General features: G+C 43.7%; 2 protein-coding genes across 2 annotated transcripts in view; one reads left to right on the plus strand and one right to left on the minus strand.

Moving 5' to 3' along the window:
- Nucleotides 1–15,342: 15,342 nt before the first annotated feature.
- Nucleotides 15,343–18,432, plus strand: LOC112321865 (protein FAM50A). Its single transcript, XM_045187106.3, has one exon. It carries the CDS (start codon nucleotides 15,558–15,560, stop codon nucleotides 16,551–16,553), a length of 996 nt encoding a protein of 331 aa, XP_045043041.1. The 5' UTR covers nucleotides 15,343–15,557; the 3' UTR covers nucleotides 16,554–18,432.
- The window catches only part of DMC1 (DNA meiotic recombinase 1), a 29,447-nt gene continuing 27,895 nt past the window's right edge, over nucleotides 17,298–18,849 (minus strand). The window contains exon 14 of the mRNA XM_024579468.3: nucleotides 17,298–17,367. Coding sequence (XP_024435236.1) covers nucleotides 17,298–17,367 — 70 coding nt within the window. The remainder of the gene's footprint in view (nucleotides 17,368–18,849) is intronic.

Here is an 18,849-nt window from a genome sequence, read left to right on the forward strand (position 1 = left end):
CCAAAATTAGTACAAGAATGCATAAGGAAAGAGCCTCCGGACAAGCCCTTCGGAGGTCTCCTGGGCCACAGACGCCGATGGGCGTGGAAGAAAGGGGGCCACTAACCCTGACAAGCTCAGGGGAGGCCTGCCTGGCGGCCTTACTACTCAGAGACTTGAAGTACCCACATAGTACGATTCGGAATTAAACGCTTTCTACCTAAAAGCAGGTCATGGGGGACAGCCACTGGTCCTAGGCGACTCCTCCGTGACGAGTCAATCTTTGCCCTAAGTGAGCCTGTCTATTGTCTTTTTGCATCTAAAACCTTTGGAATGTCTAGGTAACCTCCCTTTTTCCGGACCCCTCCTGGCAGGGCACAACCACCACCCCTGAGCAGAGACTACAACCCCCTCCTCCCCCAACCCCTCCGTTGTTGTTATGCTGATTGTTGGCTGTTAAGGGTCTTAGGTACCCACCAGTGTAAAAGAAGTTTGTGTCTATCCAGTCCCAGAGGTTTCCCCGCTTTGCTTTCTCTGGCCTCCCTAATCTGTCACCAGTAGAGTTCTTGCAAACCCTTTATGCCTCTTCTTTTGATTGTAATGTATAAAATAAGAGGGAAAGCTGCCATTTCCCAGAGCATTTTCTCAATATGTTGAGGTTTTGCTTCCTGGCAGATGTCAGTTTGGCTCAAACAAATGCATAAAGATTCTTACAAGTTTGGACGTTTCTCCTATCAACATGAGTGATCAGATTCACTGGACAGATGTCGGATGCCTGAAGGGCACTGTGCTAGTAACTGGGGCAAAGCAGCGGACAAACGAGTTACTGCACCCCTGGAGGTAACTCCTGTGGGGCAGATAGGCTAACGTCTGTGCCAGGGTTGCTAACTAAAAGAAAAAAAAGAAAGCAGCGTGCCTACTTCTTTTGTGTGCCTGCGGGGGAGGAGAGTATGCTGGTGACATTGTGTTACATAGGGTGTCCTGGGAAGGCCTCTCTCCTGTGACATTGTGTTACATAGAGTGTCCTGGGAAGGCCTCTCTCCTGTGACATTGTGTTACATAGAGTGTCCTGGGAAGGCCTCTCTGAGCAAGTGACCTTGGAGCAGAGACCTCAAGTGAGGGAGCTAGCCTCTGGCCGACAGAGGAAGAGCAAGTACAAAGGCCCTGGGGCAGAATGTGGCTGGAGCAGAGCAAGGAGGAAAGAGAGGAGAGGTCCAGGCTATGAAGGGCTTGTTGGCTACTGTAAGGACTTTTGTTTTTTTTTCTCTCAGTAAATTGGAAATGTCTAGAAGGGTTTAAGCAGAGTGACATAATAAAAGGACCCCTACAGCTGCAGTAAGGGCAATAAATTGAGAGTGAGCTAGGGCGCAAGTAGGCAGATTAATCAGGAGGCTGGTGCAGTAACCCAGGCGAGAGATGACAGGGCTGGGTGCAGGGTAATAGCAACCAGTGAGGGAGAAAAGGTCAGACTGAAAATCGAGCTGATGATCTGCCGATGGGTGGGATGTAAAAGACAGAAGAGTCAAGAATGAGTCTTGTAGGGGTCGGCCAACAATTAAGCTCCTGCTGGGATTTGTACTGTAGAGGCACAGAAGGAGTTTTTTATCATATATGCCAAGCAATTAAACCTGGGGCTCTCTATGTAATAAATAATTTATAAAGTAAGGCATGTCCATTGAAACCCACCCCCTCCACACACACATTTTGCCAGGGGAAAATAAGTCATATTTTTTACTAGATCAGGTCCCTGTTTTATAGCAGCTCATAACTCCTTATCTCCCTAAAGCTTTTCATAGTATGTCACTACATATTTCTGTCATTATTATTTTGCCCTTCAAATAGTAAATTTTACCTTCCTCTGGTAGGCAAGTTTCTGATTATAAAGTGAACCCATAGTATGCATTTCTCATTCTTGATATATCTCTTTGTTTTCCTACCAATGAGGGTTGAAACCTACTACATTTTCCTAAGCACAGAGAAAGATTTTCATTGCGTTGGGCTGTCAGAGAACCTAGGAATTTCATTACTAACAACCAATGTTGTTAGTAAAAATGAAAACATGTTTTTCTCAACTCATCCTTTTTTTGAAAACCTAACCATACCTCAGCATACATACCACACCGTCCAGCAATCGTGCTCTTTGCTATGGTATTTACCAAGAGGTTTGAAAACTTCTGTCCACACAAAAACCTGCACAAGGATGGTTATAGCAGCTTTATTCATAATTGCCGAAACCTGGAAGCAACCAAAGTGTCCTTCAGTCAGTGAGTGAATAAACTGTGGTACATCCAGACAATGAAATATTATTTTGAGTTAAAAGGAAATTAGTTATTAAGCCATGAAAAGACATGGAGAAACCTTAAATGCGTTATTGCTAAGTGAAAGGAACCAATCCGAAAAGGCTACCTGTTGTATGATTCCAACTCCAGGGCATTCTAGAAAAGGCAGAACTATGGAGACAGTGGTTGCCAGGGGCTGGAGGGGGGATGGGACGGGTAGGTACAGCACAGGCGATGTTTAAGGCAATGGAAACTATTTGCCACGGTACCATGATGATGGATGCATGTCATTACACATTTCCCCACCACAGAAAATGTACAGCAACAGGAGTGACCCTTCAGTGTAAACCATGGACTTTGGTGCTCATGTGTCAATGGGGTCTCACTGAGTGAGACGACGGATGTTGATGGTGGGGGAAGCATGCATGTGTGGAGGCAAGGGATATAGGGAAACTGCATTTTTCCACCCAATTTTGCTGTGAGCAAAAACAGTCTTAAAAAAGTACCTAAGGACTGATAGCTCTTGGGTGCTCATGCTCACCGCGTTGCAGGCGTGTGCTGTGATCTTTTATTGTATGTTGTCCTCATCTGTAAATGACATAACTGTACCTAATAGGGATTTTGGAAGGAGCACAGGAAATACCACTCAGAGTGGTGCCTGGCATGCAATGCTCAACAGATATGAGTGGTTATCATCTCTCCACGTTACGGGTAAGAAAGCTGAGGCTCAGATGAAGTAGCTAGCCCAGGGTCATGCAGCAATTGGCATAGCTGGGACTCAAACCCAGGCGCTCTGGCGAGGTTTTGACGTGGCCTTGTTGACATTATAGGACTCGGTAAGTTATTGTGTGTGTGTGGCGGGGGCGGGGGAGTTATCCCATGTGCTGTCAGATGTTTAACGGCATTCCTGGACTCTACCCACTGGATGCCAGTAGGATCTACCTCCTCCTACATGATGTGACAACAAAATATTTCCAGACATTGCCAAATGCCTCCCACGGGGCACTGAGAACCACCCCGGTTGAAAGTCGCTGCTCTGGACCCACTGTGCGGTATTAATTACATCCCTGTGGCTCACAGGGCCAGTATCATTCTCTCTCCATTGTCAAGTTTTCCTGCAGATGTAGTTTGCTTTCTGCAGACTCCACCTGCCAACAACACCAATGCCATTTTTCATTTTACTGTCTCTTATTGTTGTTATAGCAGTAAATTTATACTTAAGACTCAGTTTCCAACCACTAAGAAAATGATTCATTTTGTTTAAGTTTTGAAATTGTAGGATTTTGTTCCTGAGCTACTGTTACTGTGAACCACCTATACTAAGTCCTGTACGTACATTTCCTTGTTCATTGTCAAACTGTGCACGTTCGTAGTCATTAAACCCACCTACGTGTGAAATAAATGCGTCCGTCTTCTGTCTCGGTAGGACTCAGGCTGGTTTTCTGATGTCTTGGTTTATTGTACTTCAGATACAAGAGGTTGAGAATACTTAAGGCGAAAAGGTTACTTAAAGCAGCTGCTTTTAAACTGTGGTGTGCAAAAGACACACACCAACAGACTTTTCAGGCAATCTATTTCCAGGACTTCAACTTTCATATATAGTCCTTTCTAAAATCGATATGACTGACAAATGAAAAGAATATTTCTCTTCTACCCAAAATCTCACCCCGGCCTGTGGGGTCCATGTGTTGTGGCTGCGACAGATAAATTCACACGGACTACAGAAGCCCTGTGGAGAAAAGGAACAGCATGGCTGCTCTCTGAGTGAGAGAGGGCCCCGACCCCGGCCTGGACAGGCTTTTATTGCTTTTCTGGGTACATTACACCGAGGATTGGTCCTCATTCACTATGCACAGGTTTGCTTTAGGTGATTACCTTTTACAGATTACAAAGGAAAGAATGTTGCTAATTCAAAGAGAAGGATGTTTCAGATGCAAGGGGAAAAGTGGTTGAACTGGTTACACTCCATACTTGGGAGGTTTAGCACAGACTTTAGGAAGCTGGTTTAAAGATATGCAGTAAACATTTGCTGCCTCAATCCAGGGTGAGGGAGTTTTAGCAAAAAAGCAAGCCTCAAAGCAGCCTAGGTACAATGCAGACCTGATTTCCCATGGGAAAACCGATCTGTGGGCTCGGGTCCTGTGTGCTGACTTGCTCCCCACTGGTTTTCCGAGTCAGGGGCTGGGCTACATTCCCCACGCCACGCAGAGTGGTTCCCTATAACTATGGACTTTGACATGGAAGTAGAAATCTCAGAGGTGCCAAATTCAGGGACCATTAGATATGCTGATATTGACAACTTGAAAAAAAGGAAATGGTTCTAATCATTTGTTAATACATCTATATGCAAAATAAGATCATTCCAAGTCTTTGCTTCCAACAAAATGGAAGGAGGGCCACGTGGAATTTCTGCTGATACATCATTGCAAATAACTTGACATAATTACTGGATTTTTTGGCATATAACTTGGAAGGAGATCAAATAATTGAGTGACACTGCTGTAATAAAACTCTTTCCCTTCCCATCTACTAAATTATAGGATCAAAATTTCTCAGCACTGACAGCCATAGAAAGAGAGAGAAATACAAAGAATAGCCAAAAGTAATAGTCTTCCATGAATGTATGATCAGTTTTTTTCCCTTAATCTCCCTCTGTCTTGTTAAAGGATGCATTTCCATTAAAAAAACTTACTTTGTTTTAATAAAGATTTTATTTATTTATTTTTAGAGAGAGGGGAAATGAAGGAGAAAGAGAGGGAGAGACATATCAATGTGTGGTTGTCTCTCGTGCACCCGCCACTGGGGACCTGGCCCGCAACCCAGGCATGTGCCCTGACTGGGAATCAAACTGGCGACCCCTTGGTTTGCAGGTGGGCACTCAATCCACTGAGCCACATCAGCCAGAGCAAAAATTTACTTTCTATGTTTAACATTTTTAAAGAATTGTAATATATTTATATCACTTTGCTTAATTGTGTTCTAATAATATTTGTAATGATAACTTAATCAAAAAAAAGTTTTAATACATAGAGCCTTAGGGTCACAGAAAATGAGAAGAAATATTTTAATTCTGTGCTAAAGTTCTGTGTGTATAAATAAAATAAGTAATGACTAAGACATTTGATAAAGAGGCCCTGGGTAGGTAGTTCAGTTGGTTAGAGCATCGTCCCACTACACCAAGATTGTGGGTTTGATTCCTGGTCAAGGCACATACAAGAAGCAACCAATGAATGCATGAATAAGTGGAACCACAGATCAATGTTTCTCTCTCTCTCCCCCCCCTCTCTAGGATCAATAAATTTAAAAAATTGATGTAAAAGTATGGGATAAAATTCTGGAAAGAAAATAAGAATTCAAAGAGAAAATTGAAACATATACAATGTTCAGCCCTTAAAGAGCTACTTCATATACTTTTAAAGGATGATATTGGTATTAAATTTATATGGCATTTACATTTCACTCGGATGCATTTAGAAGAGTGACATGACAGTCACTCTTTTTCAAGTCACATGAAATATTTCAAGTCACATGAAGTCTTTAAAATGGTAATATTTCAGCATATCATAAATTACATCCTTTCAAACAATTGAAACTTACAATAAAAAAGTTTAGGTATTAGCTTAAAATATATTTGCAGAATTTTCTGGGGTGAGGGGGAGTATTTGAAGACCACTAATCTGAGGAGATTGGGTGTGTTCAGGGTGGTATGGCCGTAGACCTGAAGACCACTAATCGTAAGAGGTGAACCCAGACCAGGTGGGGCCTGAGGGAGCTGGCAAGCCCTGTTCCATCTAAAGTAGCGTCTCATTGTTCAGTCAATTGTTGCCAGAAAGAAGTTTAGGCCCAGAGGTGTTAACTCTAATCTAATGTGTTAGTGACTTCTGTAGTAGAGACTAGAAGAATGGAATCTCATTCTCTCTGTTTTTCAGCTTTGCTAATCTGTGTAGATGTGTTGATTAAAAACTTTCTGTGGCTCCCCGTGACCTAAAGACTCAGCATTAGCTCCATAATCTGTCATTCAAGGCCTTTGAGTTCTGGCTCCAACCTCTCACCAGTCATCTGAGCACAGGACAATACGTTCATTCTCCCTTTTGCCTCTGCAAATGAACCTTTCTATTTAGGGTGGGACAAGAAGAATTTTGGGGGGGACAGAAGAAATTGTTGTAATATGTTAGAAACGATCTAATCAAGGGGCCTTAAGCCCTAGCTGGAAAGCTCAGTTGGGCCTAGTGCCAACACGCCAAGGTTGTGGGTTTCATCTCCAGTCAGGGCACATACAAGAATCAGCTAGTGAGTGCATAAATAAGTGGAACAACAAATTGATGTCATTCTCTCTGTCTATCTCTCTCTGTCTCTCTGTCTGTCTCTCTCTCTGTGTCTCTCCCTCCCTGTAAAATCAATAAATATTTTTTAAAAATTAAAATAAATAAATGAAGGGATCTCAGTAGATGGAGGCTGTTTGGTTTGCTGACCATAAATGAATTTAAACACAGTGTGAAACAGTGGGTATAGGAGTGCAAAATTTGAGAAGCCAGATAAAGTCAGAAATCTTTGCCGGGCAGCAGGGTGAAAGGAGGCAGTAAGGCAGTGATTTTATCCTCAATAAAATCAGTAACATTCACTAGTGCTTAGCAGAGGTGTTTGTTTAATGCAGGTGCGACTAAAATGCCATGGAGTGCTGGGTTCCACTTCAAAATAGATGCCAGTTCAGAGCAAGCCTGTCAGTGGGGACACAGCCATATGTGAGGGTAACTGTTCTCAGTCCAAAGAGAAAAAAATGGAGATGTTACAGTAGATTCGAAGGCACAGGGGTGTGATTTTCCTAAGGTTCCCAGGGTTTTCAGCAGTTGAAATCCAGACTCTACTGGCTCCTCCTTTCTTGCTAGTAGTAGAAAAACAACTATCACAGGTTTGGACTGACCAAAGGCTGAGTGACCAAGGACATTTCAGTGGCAGCTTTTCAGTTCAGTTGAAGCCCTAAAATCAACCCAAGCAGACTGCTGGGTCACTGTGGCTAAAGACCATCTGTGGTGTGCCCTACCGGGCCCCAGTCTCTGAGGTCTCCTTCTGAGTGGGGCTCAAAAGGGAAAGATCAGGCTCCCAGGGTTGTGTGACTGCAGCTGTTGGTGCTTGGGAGGTCCTCACAGTCTCCCGAACTGCAGCAGGGCCTTATCTTTGCTGAGGACACAAACAAGTCTTTCTTCATTCCAGGGGAACAGGTGATTGGGATCCTCAGTTTGCTTTTGACAAATGTAAAGAGGAAAAGTCAGCCATCACAGGCTGGAGGGGAGGCGATGGGGACATGCTAAAATTGAAAACAAACTCCCTAGTAGCTGAGCAAGGTTGGAGGGGCAGGTCCATGTTTTTAAATAGATCCTTTTGTGCTCCCCAGACAGACAGAGGGGTGTTGATCAGAGACAGAGCTGAGTGGAAAGTAGAGAGAAAGCTGACAATGAAAGTTGATAAAGTCCTGCTGAGGAACAGAATAGAAAGGAGGAGAACTGACCACCAAATACACAATTATGTTACAGTCAATTGTACTTTAGAAAGACATAAACTTACAGACAGAGAAAGACAAATGCCATGTGACTTCATGTATGGAATCTAAAAAATAAAATAAATGAACAAGCACAATAGAAAAAGAGAACATTTTGACATTTGCCATATGGGAAGGGGTTTGGGGGGGTGGATGAAAAAAGTGAAGGGACTGAGAAGTACGTATTGGCAGTTACAGAACAGTCACGGGGATGTAAAGTACAGCACAGGGAATATAGTCAGTAATATTGTAATAACTGTGAGGTTTTAGATGAGTACTCATTTGTTCAGAGTGGGCAGTTTGTAAATTATATAAATATTTAGTCACTAGGTTGTACACCTGAAACTAATATAATGTTATAATCAACTGCAATTGAAAATAAAAAATTATTTTAGCCCTGGCCGGGTGCTCAGTGGTTGGAGTGTTGTCCCATGCACCAAAAGGTCGCGCGTGCAGGAGGCAACCGATCGATGACTCTCTCTCACATCAATGATTCTCTCTCTTTCTCTCCCTTCCTCTCTCTCTAACATTGGTAAACCTATCCTTGGGTGAGGATAAAAAATTATTTTAAAAAGAACATATATTCATGGATGTACACTGGCAATAGAATGGATGTTGGATTTTGTCTGGAAAGTTTTTAGACCAGAAGTTGATCTATTATGGGAATTTTTTTTCATTATGTGCTTTTCTATAATATAACATTACATAATATAAAAATGTGAACATCAAAAATAAGATGCTGTATATACTTAAAAAAAAGAAATACATAGATTTAATAATGTGAAGAAAAACCAGCTGGCACACCAAAAATCAGAACATAAGGGTGAAGACAGCGAAAATATCAATAGGTCAGTCAAACACCGACTGGTGTCTCTACAATATTATATAACGAGAAGGGAAACTCTGGCATTGACATAATTAGATCACAGAGGCAAAATGTAGTTTGCACACATTTGAAGGAGAACCAACGAGGATTAGGAAGGACTGTGTCAAACAAGGATGCTGGGCCTAAACACACACACACACACACACACACACACACACACACCATTGACTTGGGGGTGGATTCAGATTGGTGCTGGGTAGAAAAATCAGGTGGAGTCAAAAGGATGTTAGCTTTTGTATACATATGTAATTCTCGGCATGTATGCTTGAGAAGTTGTGGGGTTTTTACAGGCCTGTTATTTCCTGTAAACTGGCTCAGAGCAAGTCAACATAAGCAGATTCACAGGGCTTTACTTCCTCGCTTGCTGGAATGGCTGCCGTGATCAGTTCTTAGCTTGGGAAGTAAGGGATCTGACTCCCCTGGCAGTACTTGTGGACTGAATTGAAGCGTTCAGGACAGGCTCTTTGCTCTCTGCTAAGGAGTGAAGCTACTCAGGGGAGGGGTGGAGGGGAGGTTGGCAACACAACCATACAAAAGCTGCCTACGGTAGAGAGAGGGTGCCTTTTCAAGACAATGTGAATGTTCAGGGCCTGGCTGTTCTTTGTGTCTTCTGGTCAGGTTAACCCCAAACAAGGCAGCCCTCTCAGAGGGTTCTCTCATAGCTACCTGTACTTCTACTTCGTAGCACTTAACCACGTTTGGTTATTTGGGCGATCTTTCCTGTAACTCCACTTCTCAGGAACTGTCTTGATTGGTCATTACTTTATCTGTTGTACTTGGTGCTTCACATCAACACTGGGAGGGTGCAGCAATGTGTTTTATTACTTAGGGATACATATATGTGCATGTAGCGTAAAAATGAAGATATGGATGGAACCGTTTGACAATAAATTCAGAAAAGTGAATAATTCTGTGAGCAGGGAAAGAGATTCAATCCTAGAGGATATTCAGGGGTTTTCAACTGTATTGGTAATATTGCATTTCACAAGTATCAATGGCATTATTTTTATGCTTTTTTGTCTTAAATACTTGATAATAAATTTAAAGTATGAATGGCATGAATGTAATGGACCATCAGAGCCTATTAATAATTCAAGGTTTATATCCAAGAAGACTTATTCTGACTTCAAGTTCATCAAGCAACTTCAGCTTCACGTGAACTTGCTCGCTAAGACAATGGGCTGTCAGATCAATCTTTACATCTGGTCTACTTGACATTATATTCTATTCCTCAATGTCACTGGTGTCCAGGTATACTCTCCTTGTGTCCTTAGCCACACTAAGCCATCGTTCTAGAAATTAACCAATACTCAGGAACTAAACGTATTGAAGACCAAGGCTGAAGGCCTGACCCTGAGGCATGGAACATTCACACCATGTGAGACCTCTTGGGAAAAATCCAGCTAGCCTTCCCAAGCTGGCACCCCTCTCTCTGTGCCTGACTTCAGAGTTACATAGTCTTAAAAATGTTATCTAAATATTTTAATCCTGTGTTGTTTTACTTTCCGAGAATTTGTGTCTTGTGTCCCTGACCATAATGTGAGCTCTTGAAGATAAACTCCTCCTGTTACAGAGCAGAAGGCGGGGGTGGTTCACGATAAATTATTACAGAAAGGATTCCCCCTTTCTGTCTCTGGACGTTCCTTCCCCCACGCCCACCTGCTAGGTTCGCAATGCCCGCCGCCAGACGAAAGACGTCTCTCAATGCCAGAGACTGGTGAAAAGGAAAGGAATTGTTTATTTAAAAGTTACACAAACTTAGAATAATGACCTAATGTCTTCAATAAGATACTAAAGTCCTCTAGAATACCCACAGATGCACAGTCCTTCCCTCTCCCTGTGCCCAGTCCGGGGTACCGTGTCTCAGGAAAAGAAGTAGAAGTCCGTGATTCAGGCTCCCGGCACCATCCGCTGTGTGGCTGCCGCAATCTCCAGTTAATCCAAAGCCATGTGGCACCTTCTCATGGCCCAGCAGCAAGAGTCCTCTCTCCCCTTTCTCTATGGCTGCAGTCTCTCCTGCTGCCTAAGCCGCGTGGCAAGAAGAAGCACTCCAAAACCTCGTGGTCCTCTTTACTCTCCTTCAGAACCGCGTGGTCCTTTTCCCCACTTCAGAACCACATGGACCTCTATCTATCTACTTGCTTCAGAGCCTCGTGGTTCACTCCTTCCTTCAGACCCGCATGGTCTCTCCTCCTATGGCTGCCGGGCCTAGGTTTAAATCCCAGTTCCCATCTTCCTTTGCAGCCCATTTCCGACTCCTCCTACAGTCAGCTACACCTGCCAGCATCCCCGTATTCTTCCAGCTTTACTGGGCTGCCATAGTAAGTCTGGGCAGGTGTGGCCCCATGGCTTGGAGCCAATCATCTCCAAGCTCTCACGCAGGCCCTGTAACCAGGGGGAGTTGCTTCCCAGTCCCATCTTGGGTGGAAGCCACTCCCATCTCCCTGGCTCAAAGCAGGGCCACAGCTATTTAACATATCCATGAAACCAGTTAAAGGTTATAGATATGTTAAATGACTGCCAGGGGTTAGCTACAAAGCTGTTGCTACCCAAAACAGCTCTGAATGGCCCTGTTCCATGTGTCCCATCCCCCCTGGCTCAGGCCTGTAGGGGTGAGGACATCCTATATACATTTTTCTAATGTTTCCTGGACACCCCGAGTCCTGGACCCCATTACAAATCCCTTCTTGGGGCCCTCCTCTTGGCGGCACCCTGCTTCACTCCTACTTCCAAAGGGCACGATGCAGACATGGTTACACTGATGACCTCCAAGGAGCCACGCCTCCTGGTATTCAACCCCCTGTGGAATCCCCTCCCACAGTGACTGTGCACTTAGTGCGCAACCTGCTTCAGCCAGTAGGGCGTCAGCAAGCAGGAAGCAAGTTGAAGCTTGATGAGCACTTCCCCTCTTGGAGCCCAGCTGCCATGTAAAGAAGTTAAGGCTAGACTACTAAATGATGATAGAGAGAAGTCCTAGCCTTTCCACAATCCCTGCCAGGACCCCAGATAGATGCGTGAAGCCATCTTAGACTCTCCAGCCAACCCACAGGCTGCACGAGTGAGATGCTGCCTTGCTCTGAAAAGAATGCCTCGTCTTCTAGGTGCTGTCCTGTTGGGATGTGAAGGTGGAATTGCTGCAGCCATGTTCTGACCATAAGTGGAGCTTCTAAAGAACAAAACCCACACATTGAGGAAAGGAAAACAGAGAGAAAGAACCTGGGCCCTTGATATTATGGAGTTGCTAAATTAACTAACTATGGAGCTAGCTGACTTCTGGACTTTTTATTATATAAGATAAAATGTTTCCTCATGATTTGTTATTTTCTGTTTCTTGAAGCTGAAGACATTTTAACTGATACATTCCTCAGCCAGCTCTACTGGTACAAGTACAAAATGCCTGAAATGCCCTGCATAGCATGTAATAGACACTGAGTAAGCTTGTCATTGCTGAGGAAATAAAAGAAAATGTTGTGGAGACTGGTACTTGCCTACCCAACAACTGTTCTCCCTTTCCTCCTTAATTACAGAACTCTGAATTTTAGCTGGGCTTATGCTGTCTAGAACAAAAAACTATTTCCCTGCCTTCTTTGTATAGAGAGGTGGCCAGGTGGCCGAGTTCAGGCCAGTGAGAGGTAAGCGGAAGGGCTGTGTGAGAGGGCTGATTCACAGGAGCTGCCTCAGCCGGAAGGATCTGCTTTTGTCCTTCTGCCTTTCTTCTTGCTCCCCCAACATGGCTTCTCTGACTAGAGTTCTAGGCGCCACCTGAGGCCATGAGCTGACCTTGAGGATGGAAGCCAGGAGCTAGAACGGGCAAGCAGAAAGAGAAGCCCGGGGTCCTGATTGCTGCCACCCCAGTCCCATTCTTCACCATCTCACAATTGAATTCTTGTAACTGTTTCCTGAAATGTCTTCCTGATGCCAGTGTTAGTTCCTTTACTCATTTTAAAAAGTATATTTTATTAATTATGCTACTATAGTTGTCCTTTACTCATTTTACTGTGTCTCTACCAGCTTACTCCTCCAGCTTCCCCATGTCAACAACCTTCAATGAAAGCATGCCTGAAACCTTTCCTTATTTTTCCACTCTAAGCTTTCCTATTACTCTGCCCGACTTGAAGTCTCTACCAAAAGCAAATGAAGGTCTCTGACTCTCTTGCTGTAGCAAACTGAATAAATAGCCTCTGTTCTCATTTGTTTGTTTCCACAGAATGAATAATCTATGGAGGAAAAAGACATGCTTTTTCTAGTGCGTTTTCTGACTTGGTGGGATGTAAGCCTACAGCTGCAAGCAGCATCTTGGCAACTAAGTAGGGAAAGCCTAAGAACAATAGCAGCGTGGAGATGAGCAGAGCAGAACACGGAAACAGGGAGAACAAGACCTGATGATGTCTGAGATCTCTGCTCCAGCTGTGGCTTAAGTCAGCTACTTCTGGACTTCGCAGTTTCACAAGCCAGTGAATTCCTGTCTTGCATTTGCTGATTTGAGTTTCTGTGGCTTGCAACCAATAGTCATGAGCAATAAAGTCTTCTTTGAGTCCCTCTCGCCCTCTTAGAATAAGCGACCAGGGCCATTTCTACAGTCTGGAGGAGGAGGACTGGAAAACCCCGATGCTTTGGTCACTGATGACAAATTGAACGCTAGCCCAGAAAAGGCCAGTGGGCCCTGCACAAATCTGCTGTGCTGTCCCAAAACTAGGCCCCAACGTTACAGCTTTTTAGTTCACATTTGCATGCTCAGCTACTGTTCTCCAAAGTAGGACGTATTGGAATGGCTGGACCCAGGGAGGTTTCTAGCTTTAGCCATATGCCATATTAAAACCCTCTTCACAGAGCTGTAGGGTCTGTGTTGAGCCCTGGTTTACAGCCATCTGCCCACCTCTGTGGAAATTCTCCTCCTGGTCAGGGGTACTCAGCTTAACCCAGAAAGATTTTCTGAATTTCAAATCTTGGGAGTTTTATTTCCTTCCCTACCTAAAGGCCCTGGGATCCTATACAAATTAGTCCATTCCCTTTCCAGGGCTTGGCATACAAGGGTATCTCTAGGAAATGCTCAGTTTTACTCAAATAACAAAACTTTCCCTTCTCCAGGACAAAAAATATGCATTTATATTTGTATTCTAAAAGAAGCCATCCCTTCTTTCCTTCCTTCCTCCCTCCCTCCCTCCCTCCATCCCTTCCTTCCTCCCTTCCTTCCTTTCTCCTTTCCTCCCTTCTGAGGCTTTGGTTGTGTTTGCAATGTAAGTCTGTTTTCTTCAGGGGTTGACTTACTTGAAGGCAACAAATATTCTATCTCTATAAAAGAAGCCATTTCTTTCTTTCTTCTTTTTTAAGAAAGATTTTATTTATTCATTTATTTATTTATTTGAGAAGGGAAGGGGAGGAGAAAGAGAGGGAGAGAGACATCGATTGGTTGCCTCTCGCATGCACCCCAACCTAGGACCTGGCCTGCAACCCAGGCATGTGCCCTGACCTGGAATTGAACCAGTGATCTTTGGGAGATGACACCCAGCCAACCGAGCCACACGGGTCAGGGCAAGAAGCCATTTCTTAAATGGCCCTGCAGAATATAAAAAAGCTGCCCTTAGATGACTTTATATATTCAGAGAAGCAGTTCTGTGTAAAATGAAAAAAAAAAAAAAAAAGCTCTTATTTCCCAGAACCCCAGCCTGTGAACAATTCTGCTTGTCTAGTTAGTCTCTATTCCCAAATCCCAGCTTCTAAACTCTGCGCATGCTGTCTGGAAGCTTACCCTTTCCACTCCCGTTTTTGGAACCCTATAATCCAAATCACACTACTGATTATACAATCATCTGCTCCCTCATTTTTTCACAAGTTAGCCTTTTCTCTTAACTAATGTATAATACATTGAGGGCAGAAACTATACTTTTCCTGTATATTCTTTAGCACTTAGCATTCAGTATACAATTGGTGAGTAAGTGACTTACTGGATAATCAAATGCCTTTTTAACAAACGGTATTTTCAATACTTGAATTTTTATAAAAGTTATTACAATATAAGAGATTGAATCTTTTTGAAGTTTATAAAGATTACCATTGTAAATATTATTATTTTAATTTAAAGATATTATTTTTACCACATATACATTTTAAAAACTAGATTTTATTTTTGTTTAACAATTAGAAAAAACGATATTCTTTTACACATTTCTAAATTAGTATTTGGAAATTTTACATTTAACTTTAATATTTAAAAAGGTTTTTAATTCTCCATGCAAAACTTTAAAGTCATGCTACCTTTAACACCCCAAATTGTAAAGCTACTTATTTCCTTCCTCTTTATTTCACCAATAAAATATATACATCAGAAGTATATTTTTTAAAGTAATTTCAACTTGTTAAAAAGTCATGATTTAAAATTTAGCTTAATTTAATGTTTGTTTTCTGTTGCTATAAAGGTGAATGTAGTTTGACACTGTAAGTTTAAAAAAAGGCTCTTTTTGTGTGTGTCACGTAAACGTTCCTTCCTCAAAGGTCTCCCTTCTCTGGAAAGGTATCCTCTGTAAGTGTTCGAGGGGAAACCCGGAAGAGAGTGGGACATTTCTGAACTCTGGGACTTCCCTTTCGCCGTGTGGTTCACTTTAAAAAGCTAATGTACGAGGGGGCGGGGCGCTGCGCCTGCACACGTCTCCTAGTAGCCGACGTCACAGCGCGGGCGCCGGCGGACTGCACAGACGCCGCGGTCAAAAGCCGTTGACTGTCTCAGGTTGTGGTCGCTGCTCCTGCTGCTGCCGCTCCTGCTGCCGCTCCGTGCTCTTGCTGCCGCTCCTGCTGCCGCTCCTGCTCCTGCTGCCGCTCCGTTCTCTTGCTGCCGCTCCGTTCTCTTGCTGCCGCTCCTGCTCCTGCTGCCTCTGCCGCCATGGCTCAGTACAAGGGCGCTGCGAGCGAGGCGGGCCGCGCCATGCACCTGATGAAGAAGCGGGAGAAGCAGCGCGAGCAAATGGAGCAGATGAAGCAGCGCATCGCTGAGGAGAACATCGTGAAATCCAACATCGACAAGAAGTTCTCTGCGCACTACGATGCCGTGGAGGCGGAGCTCAAGTCCAGCACCGTGGGACTTGTCACCCTGAATGACATGAAGGCCAAGCAGGAGGCCCTGGTGAAGGAACGGGAGAAGCAGCTGGCCAAGAAGGAGCAGTCGAAGGAGCTGCAGCTGCAGCTGGAGAAGCTGCGGGAGAAGGAGCGCAAGAAGGAGGCCAAGCGGAAGATCTCTTGCCTGTCCTTCACTGTGGACGCAGAGGAGGAGGCCACGCAGGAGGGGGAGTTGGAAAGGGCGGAGGTCCTCCCGAAGAGGAGGAAATTGGGGAAGAACCCGGATGTGGATACAAGCTTTTTGCCTGACCGTGACCGCGAGGAGGAGGAGAATCGGCTCCGGGAAGAGCTGCGGCAGGAGTGGGAAGCCAAGCAGGAGAAGATCAAGAGCGAGGAGATTGAAATCACCTTCAGTTACTGGGATGGCTCCGGGCACCGGCGGACGGTCAAGATGAAAAAAGGCAACACCATGCAGCAGTTCCTGCAGAAGGCGCTGGAGATCCTGCGCAAAGACTTCAGCGAGCTCAGGTCGGCCGGGGTGGAGCAGCTCATGTACATCAAGGAGGACCTGATCATACCCCACCACCACAGCTTCTACGACTTCATCGTCACCAAGGCCCGAGGGAAGAGCGGGCCCCTCTTCAATTTCGACGTTCATGATGACGTGCGGCTGCTCAGTGACGCCACTGTGGAGAAGGACGAGTCGCATGCGGGCAAGGTGGTGCTAAGGAGCTGGTACGAGAAGAACAAGCACATCTTCCCCGCCAGCCGCTGGGAACCCTATGACCCCGAGAAGAAGTGGGACAAGTACACGATCCGGTGAATGCAGAGGTGGAGGGGGCGCACTTCCCGGGTCCCCCCCGACTCCCCACTGCCTGGGTCTCCGGGACTCCAGGTGCCTGAGCTCCCCGATCCTATGACGTGACTGACTGTCCCCTGCCTTTGATGCTATCATTTACTGCTCTCGGTTACTGCTTTTTCTTTTATGATAAAGAAATGCACATGTTAGAGTCAGAGCACTGTGCTTTATTTAAAAAAAAACATTTTTGAGATAAAATTAACGTTACAAAGTTAACCATTTGGCCATTTGCAAGTGTGCAAGTCGGGGTATTTAGTACATTGACAGTGTTGTGCAACCGTCACCTCTCTCTAGTTTCAGAGTATTTCTAACACCCCGAAAGGAGACCCTGTGCCCATGAGCAGTCTCTCCCCCAGCCCCTGGCACTCCCTCGTCTATTTTCTGGCTGGATTTGCCTGTTCTGGAAGTGTCACATAAATGGAATTATACAATTAAAAAAAAAAAAAAACTGCTGTGAGAGAACCAGATACCACTTTCCCAAGTAGTTTTCAATAGGTTTATTCATTCATGTGCATATATATTCCCAAATTGACATACAATGTAAAGTTATAAATCAGGGACTTTTAAGATAAATATAGATTTAAATCTCTTGCTGACTTTAATAACATGTGAAACAAACTCTTACTTCAAGATCTGGTATGTGAGACTGCTTTTCTATTTCTTCGTCTCCTAATAAGCACTAAGAAGCAATTTGCATCAATTCACCACCTACTCCTTGGCATCCCCAATTCCTCCAGCAGTTATTGCGAAGGTGGCTTCATTTTCAGGCATGTCAGGGCTAACAGAATGCAAGGGAACAGAAGTTTATAAAAAGCTGTATTTCTATAAATACTGTATTCATGTTACAGACACCATACTCCTATCTTTGTGAGTCTCCAGAGACACCTCAGAGTTGGTACAGCTAAATGTGGACTAGAGAATTTAGCTACAAGTATTACCAACCCTCATAAACATTTATGGAACAAGTTCTTATAAATAAGGTTCTGAATGTTGAGAAAAATTACCCCCAACTTGGAAATAGGCAAAAGGGATAGCTGAGTGTGCTTTCAGTGTGCTGTCAGGCATTTTGCAGCGGACCCTTAGGGGCTTATCTGTTGCTAAAGGGCTGTGCACCTCTTACTGTCTAGACCAATGGGGGGAAACTGTGACAGACTGAAGGGAATGAGAAGACTGCTGAGCAGAAAAACAGGCTGACCAGCACATCGTTCCAGGCTGTCTGGTTCTGTGAGGACTCTGCTTTTCGTTGAGTTATTTTACAACTCTATAAGTTGCAGGAAACTATGAGTAATACCATTGTTCTTGTCCACAGAAATGTAAATTGTGTGAGGAGGTGTGTAATTGATTATTGTTCTATGGATACTGTGACCTGTTTTTGATCAATTTATAATTTATCTCAGCATTCCTTATCTGATTACATATGTGTGGTAATTTGATTTCTTTTGATCTGGTTATAAAATCTTACTAGTTGCTGCATTAACGAGTTGAATGAACTGACATTTTATATTTGTACATCAGTCATGCTTATATGCTCTTTAAAATTTTACCTTTGAATTTATTCTAAAACTCTGTAGGGCAGTTTGTAGAAAACTAAGAGCAATGCAGATTATTCCAGTCTATAGCAATGGAAATGAAATGTATTTCATTGTGTAGAAAAGCAACTGATTTCCCTCTAGTAGAAAAAACTTCAAATGTTACAATGTATTGCCTGATATTAACCAATTTTGCATTTACTAGCAAATTTATTTCAGCATTCATTTGACTACATAGCTCTTTCTCAAATTATCCTTTGAATCAGTGGTTTCCTCATTAATCAGGAAGTTGAATAAAATCTTTGACACATTCATTTTGTATTTATTTGCAAGAAAGTCATGTTTTTAACTTTTTGGAAATCAGACTAGCATGCACTAGATCCTATAGATTTTACAAAAATGAGACAGAGTCATTATTCTCAAGAAGTCTAACAGGTGAGCTATGACATATATACAAATTAAGCTGTTTCATAAAATCGGTATATATGTTATAGAACTCTGAAGAAAGGGGAGGGGGAGGATTGAATGTGGGAGAGGAGGGGAGGGCAGGGCAGGGGAGAGTAATGGGGGGAAAAGGGAGACAACTATAATTGAACAACAATTACAATTTAAAAAATAAGAGACATTATGCCAGGTAGGTTGATTAGGAAAGGCTTCATGGACAACATTTGAAGGGTCTTTGAGGCAGAAATGGGAGTAATCCAGGTAGAGGTAATAGCATGAAAAAAATG

Source organism: Desmodus rotundus, chromosome 3 (genome assembly GCF_022682495.2).
Source record: "Desmodus rotundus isolate HL8 chromosome 3, HLdesRot8A.1, whole genome shotgun sequence".
NCBI classification, from domain to species: Eukaryota; Metazoa; Chordata; class Mammalia; order Chiroptera; family Phyllostomidae; genus Desmodus; species Desmodus rotundus.

Excerpts from the sequence above, each read along its gene's own strand:
- LOC112321865 (XM_045187106.3), top strand. The coding sequence starts at position 15,558 with ATGGCTCAGTACAAGGGCGCTGCGAGCGAGGCGGGCCGCGCCATGCAC.